At 54.1% G+C, this 6,171-nt stretch overlaps 1 protein-coding gene across 1 annotated transcript in view; it reads left to right on the forward strand.

Moving 5' to 3' along the window:
- EPOR (erythropoietin receptor) overlaps window positions 1-5,777 on the forward strand; it is a 23,244-nt gene extending 17,467 nt beyond the window's left edge. The window contains exons 2-7 of the mRNA XM_017869418.1: window positions 606-863; window positions 945-1,102; window positions 1,563-1,716; window positions 1,801-1,888; window positions 4,203-4,290; window positions 4,386-5,777. Coding sequence (XP_017724907.1) covers window positions 606-863; window positions 945-1,102; window positions 1,563-1,716; window positions 1,801-1,888; window positions 4,203-4,290; window positions 4,386-4,997 — 1,358 coding nt within the window. The 3' untranslated portion in view covers window positions 4,998-5,777. The remainder of the gene's footprint in view (window positions 1-605; window positions 864-944; window positions 1,103-1,562; window positions 1,717-1,800; window positions 1,889-4,202; window positions 4,291-4,385) is intronic.
- Window positions 5,778-6,171: the final 394 nt, after the last annotated feature.

A 6,171-nucleotide genomic window follows, 5' to 3' on the forward strand; every position in this document is an offset into this window, starting at 1 on the left:
GCTTGAACCCGGGAGGCGGAGATTGCAGTGAGCCAAGATCGCGCCACTGCACTCCAACCTGGGCGACATAGCGAGACTTCATCTAAAAAAAAAAAAAAAAAGACTGGGCGCGGTGGCTCACGCCTGTAATCCCAGCACTTTGGGAGGCTGAGGCGGGCGGATCACCTGAGGTCGGGAGTTTGAGACCAGCCTGACCAACATGGAGAAACCCTGTCTCTACTAAAAATACAAAATTAGGTGGGCGTGGTGGTGCACGCCTGTAATCCCAGCTACTTGGGAGTCTGAGGCAGGAGGATCGCTTGAACCCGGGAGGCGGAGGTTGCGATGAGCCGAGATGGCGCCATTGCACTCTAGCCTGGGCAACGACAGTGAAACTCTCCGTCTCAAAAAAAAACAAAAAAAACAAAAACAAAAAAACAAACAAAAAAAAACCGGTGTGGTGGCGCGTGTCTGTGGTCTCAAATGCTTGGAAAGCTGAGGTGGGAAGATTCCTTAAGCCCCGGAATTTGAGGCTGCAGTGAGCCATGATAGCGCCACTGCACTCCAGCCTGGGCGACAAAGGAAGACCTTGTCACACACACAAGGCGAGACATAAACACACACAGTCCCCCACAGGCCGGGGAACGCAAACTCCCCGATCCACACTCCCAACTTGCTCCCTTCCCTCCCGGGTCCCTGGGCGCACAGGGATGAGCCATGGAAGCTTTGTCGCCTGCACCAGGCTCCCACGGCTCGTGGTGCGGTGCGCTTCTGGTGTTCGCTGCCTACAGCCGACACGTCGAGCTTCGTGCCCCTAGAGTTGCGCGTCACAGCAGCCTCCGGCGCTCCGCGATATCACCGTATCATCCACATCAATGAAGTAGGTAAGTGCTCTGGGAATGGAGGAGTGGTCGGAGAAGAGGGGTCTCAGTCCTCGCCCACCTGACCAACCCCCATGCCTGCAGTGCTCCTGGACGCCCCCGTGGGGCTGGTGGCGCGGCTGGCTGACGAGGGCGGCCACATAGTGTTGCGCTGGCTCCCGCCGCCTGAGGCACCCATGACGTCCCACATCCGCTACGAGGTGGACGTCTCGGCCGGCAACGGCGCAGGGAGCGTGCAGAGGGTGAGGCCAGCTCCTACGGCCCAGCCCCCAAAGCTCCACTGACTACTGCTCAGCCACGCCTCTCGAGGTCGCACCCAGTGCCGCCTCCAGGGCCGGTCCGTGACATCCCACATCCCATTACCCTGGTGCTGAGACACGCCCCCTTTCCTAATGTCCTCGCAAGTCTGCTGAACCCCAACCCCTTCTCCCTCTGGCCCGTAACCCTAGACCCCTTTAGCGCCCGGCTCCCTCTCCGCGTGCTAGGCTAGTTATTAAATTGCCCGGGTCCCGCCCCTTGGTACCAGAGTCTCTCTCTGATGGGCCCCGAGTTTTCTTGGGCTCCTCCCCCTACTCTTATTGGTCCCATTGCGATTCTATGGTACAGTTTTTCCTTCCCCTGATTGGCTCGGTTCCACCAAGGCCCGCCCCACGTGCTCTATTTTTGTCTGACTCGCCTCCCTCGCCCTGGTTCCGCCCCCAGGTGGAGATCCTGGAGGGCCGCACCGAATGTGTGCTGAGCAACCTCAGGGGCCGGACGCGCTACACCTTCGCCGTCCGCGCGCGCATGGCTGAGCCGAGCTTCGGCGGCTTCTGGAGCGCCTGGTCCGAGCCTGTGTCGCTGCTGACGCCTAGCGGTGAGGCCCCAGGAAGGGGTGTAGGAGGAGCCGGGGCGAACCACCGGGCAAGCCCACCGCCCTAACTTCCTCCCCGCCTCTCAGACCTGGACCCCCTCATCCTGACGCTCTCCCTCATCCTCGTGCTCATCCTGGTGCTGCTGACCGTGCTCGCCCTGCTCTCCCACCGCCGGTGAGCTCCCCATTCGGGCGCTAGGCCCAGACTCCTCCTCGCCAAGGGTCCTCTTTCACTATGGAAACCTAGGCTAAGAGAGACACGCACTTGCCCAAGGTCATGCAGTAAGGAGTCACGTCAGTGGCAGGGCTGGGATGCATGCCAGACTAGACCCAGACTGTTCCTTAACATTTTCTGCTCTTGGGGACTTTCACCTGATTTTCCTTCTGCATCAGGGGCTGCCATTTCTTGGGTCCCTTTGCTAGTTCCTTTCCCCAATGTCATCACCTTTGTAAAATCAACCAGATGAATTTGGTGAAAGAATTTAAGCCCCTGAATGCCTCCCACCCCTGCAGTGTAGCTCCTCAGACACTATGATCAGACCAACCATTCTGAGGTATTTGTAATTCCAAGCACACACCAGGTGGTTTCACACCCCCAAGCTTTTGCCCATCCTGTTCCCTGTGTCTGAAATACCCTTCCTGCCTTGTCCGCTAAGCAATCTTCTAGTTGTCTTTCATGGCCCTGTTCCTTTACTTGGTTGGAAAATACATACTGAGTGCCAAACATGTGCCAGGCACTGGAGAGAGAATGGAGAACAAGCCAGAGCCTGACCACAAGTCTCTGACCTTGTGGATCTCAAGTCAACAAACAAGGGACCCAAGAAATATCTGATGATAAATTATAATGAGTGATATCACAGAAACAAACAGGATGTGGGGACATGACAGGATGATCAGGGAAGGCCTCCAGGAGGAGGTGACATCAGAGTGGAAACCTGAAGGTTGGAAGGAAGCAGCTGCTTGAAAAGTGGGGAGAAGAAATGGCAAGGGCAAAGGCCCTGAGGTGGGAATGAGATTGGAACATTCAGCCAGCTTCAAGAATTGCCACATGGCAGGGCCGCAGGGCCAGGTGCGGTGACTCACGCCTGTAATCCCAGCACTTTGGGATGCCGAGGCAGACGGATCACCTGAGGTTCGGAGTTTGCAACCAGCCTGACCAACATGGAGAAACCCTGTCTCTACTAAAAATACAAAATTAGCCAAGCGTGGTGGCACATTACGCCTGTAATTCCAGCTACTCAGGAGGCTGAGGTGGGAGAAACGCTTGAACCTGGGATGTGGAGGTTGTGGGTGGGCCGAGATTGCACCATTGCACTCCAGCCTGGGCAGCATGAGTGAAACTCCGTCTCAAAAAAAAAAAAATGAATTGCCACATGGCTAGAGCAGTATGTAAGGGGGTGTGGCAGATGTTGAGATGAGGGAGGTGACAGGGGTCATATAATGCAGGGCCTTCTGCAGGGTTGTGGGGAGGAGTTTGGATGTCTTTTTGTGTTGTTGTTTTTGAGACAGAGTCACTCTTGTTGCCCAGGCTGGAGTGCAGTGCAGCAGTCTTGGCTCACTGCAATCTCCACCTCCTGGTTCAAGCGATTCTCCTGCCTCAACTGCCTGAGTAGCTGGGATTACAGGCGTGCATGCCCTACTAATTTTGTAGTTTTAGTAGAGACGAGATTCTACCATGTTGACCAGGCTGGTCTCAAACTCCTGACCTCAGGTGATCTGCTCACATCAGCCTCTCAAAGCGCTGGGATTATAGGCGTGAGCGACCGTGCCCAGCTTGGATTTTATTCTGAATGCCTTCTCTCATTACTCCAGAAGGTAACATAACAACATAATATTTATCTATGAAGTGACATCATGGACCTCCTGGAAAAGTCTGGGCCAGAGTTTTGGTTTTTTGATTTTTTTTTTTTTGGGGGGAGGGGTCTCACTATGTTTCCCAGGGTGGCCTTCAACTCCTGCCTTCAATACCCTGTTCCAGTTACCCTTTTGTAGGGCCTTGCTGATGCTTCAGTCAAAACCCCTGTCCCGGCCGGGCGCGGTGGCTCAAGCCTGTAATCCCAGCACTTTGGGAGGCCGAGACGGGCGGATCACGAGGTCAGGAGATCGAGACCATCCTGGCTAACATGGTGAAACCCCGTCTCTACTAAAAAAATACAAAAAACTAGCCGGGCGTGGTGGTGGGCGCCTATAGTCCCAGCTACCCGGAGGCTGAGGCAGGAGAATGGCGTAAACCCGGGAGGCGGAGGTTGCAGTGAGCTGAGATCCGGCCACTGCATTCCAGCCTGGGCGACAGAGCGAGACTCCGTCTCAAAAAAAAGAAAAAAGAAAAAAAGAAAAAAACCCTGTCCCCCAGTCCTGATGCACTCCTCTGCCTCCATTGTGATCACAGGGACCAGGAGTATCTGTGCCCCTATGACTGGGAGTGGAGGGGGTATTGGTGAGTGTTCAATGAGTCATGTCTATATAACTGTTTCTATGGGCTTCAACAGGGCTCTGAAGCAGAAGATCTGGCCTGGCATCCCGAGCCCAGAGAGCGAGTTTGAAGGCCTCTTCACCACCCACAAGGGTAACTTCCAGGTAGGTGACCTGGTTGTCCCCTCAGTGCCTGGGCTTCCCTGCTTCTTGCAGCCAAACTGCAGGCCTCTCTGAGCAGGTTGGTGCTATTTCTTCAGCTGTGGCTGTACCAGAACGACGGCTGCCTGTGGTGGAGCCCCTGCACCCCCTTCACAGAGGACCCACCTGCCTCCCTGGAAGTCCTCTCAGAGCGCTGCTGGGGGACGATGCAGGCAGTGGAGCCGGGGACAGATGATGAGGGCCCCCTGCTGGAGCCGGTGGGCAGTGGGCATGCCCAGGATACCTATCTGGTGCTGGACAAATGGTTGCTGCCCCGGAACCCGCCCAGTGAGGACCTCCCAGGGCCTGGTGGCAGTGTGGACACAGTGGCCATGGATGAAGGCTCAGAAGCATCCTCCTGCTCATCTGCTTTGGCCTCGAAGCCTAGCCCAGAGGGAGCCTCTGCTGCCAGCTTCGAGTACACCATCCTGGACCCCAGCTCCCAGCTCTTGCGTCCATGGGCACTGTCCCCTGAGCTGCCCCCTACCCCACCCCACCTAAAGTACCTGTACCTTGTCGTATCTGACTCTGGCATCTCAACTGACTACAGCTCAGGGGACTCCCAGGGAGCCCAAGGGGGCTTATCCGACAGCCCCTACTCCAACCCTTATGAGAACAGCCTTATCCCAGCCGCTGAGCCTCTGCCCCCTAGCTATCTGGCTTGCTCTTAGGACACCAGGCTGCAGATGATCGGGGATCCAATATGACTCCGAGAGCCAGTTGCAGACTCAAGACTTACTGAACAGGGAGGGCGAGGCCTCTCTCAGGAGTAGGGGCATTGCTGACTTTGTCTGCCCAATCCATCCTGCTCAGGAAATCACAACCTTGCAGTATCTTTAAATATGTATAGTTTTTTTTTAAAAATCTGTCTATCTTTATATACATATGTATGCAAGTTTTTCTACCATGATTTTTACAAACACCCTGTAAGTCCCATCTTCCCCTGGGCATAGGCCATAGGGGTAGAAGTTAAAGTTCTTAAGCTTATTCAGAAGCTGAACCTGCAATCTGAATACTAATCATAATATAAAATAGTATGCTAAACAGCTCCTAAATCTTAGTGGCTTACCATACTAAGTGATTTCTCTCTCCTAACTTAGCTCAAATGGGCAGCCATCCATGGGATGAGTCAGAGGATAAGACTCTTCCAGTCTGTAGCTCCACCTTCTCTTAGGGTACTTAGATGGATCCCCTATTCTACAAACTGCCAGTCAGCAAGGGAAGAAAAAGGGTAGCAATGACCCTCAATGGGCCATTTGAGGGATCTGGCCCGGAAATGGACTTCCTCTTCTCTTCTCACACCTCATTGGCTGGGAAGAGTCACATGACCCCAGTCACATGAAAGGCTGGGAAACTTAGTTTAGTTCTCCACCCAGGAAGAGCAAAGCTGTTTAACGGGCCTCTAGCTAGTCTCTGCAACTAACAACAATAACAATAATTCTGAATCAGGCCATGTTCTAAGAAAGTACTCTGATGACACTTGGTGTCAACAAGTAACTCAATGGGAGTTTTGGTTTAACTACAGACAGGGTCTGTTACATAGGCTGGAGCCCAGTACCTCAAACATGGTCCACTGCAGCCTTGACCTCCTGGGCTTAGGTGATCCTCCTGCCTCAGCTTTCGAGTAGCTGGGACTACTGGCGTGCACCACCAAGCCTGGCTGATTTTTTTTTTTTTTTTTTTTTTTTTGAGACGGAGTCTCATCTCCATCACCCAGGCTGGAGTGCAGTAGCTCGATCTCAGCTCACTGCAACCTCTGCCTCCTGGGTTCAAGCAATTCTCCTGTCTCAGGCTGCCGAGTAGCTGGGATTATAGGTGCCAGCCACCACATCTGGCTAAATTTTG

The sequence above is a fragment of the Rhinopithecus bieti genome, unplaced genomic scaffold (assembly GCF_001698545.2).
Source record: "Rhinopithecus bieti isolate Rb0 unplaced genomic scaffold, ASM169854v2 scaffold_5025, whole genome shotgun sequence".
NCBI classification, from domain to species: Eukaryota; Metazoa; Chordata; class Mammalia; order Primates; family Cercopithecidae; genus Rhinopithecus; species Rhinopithecus bieti.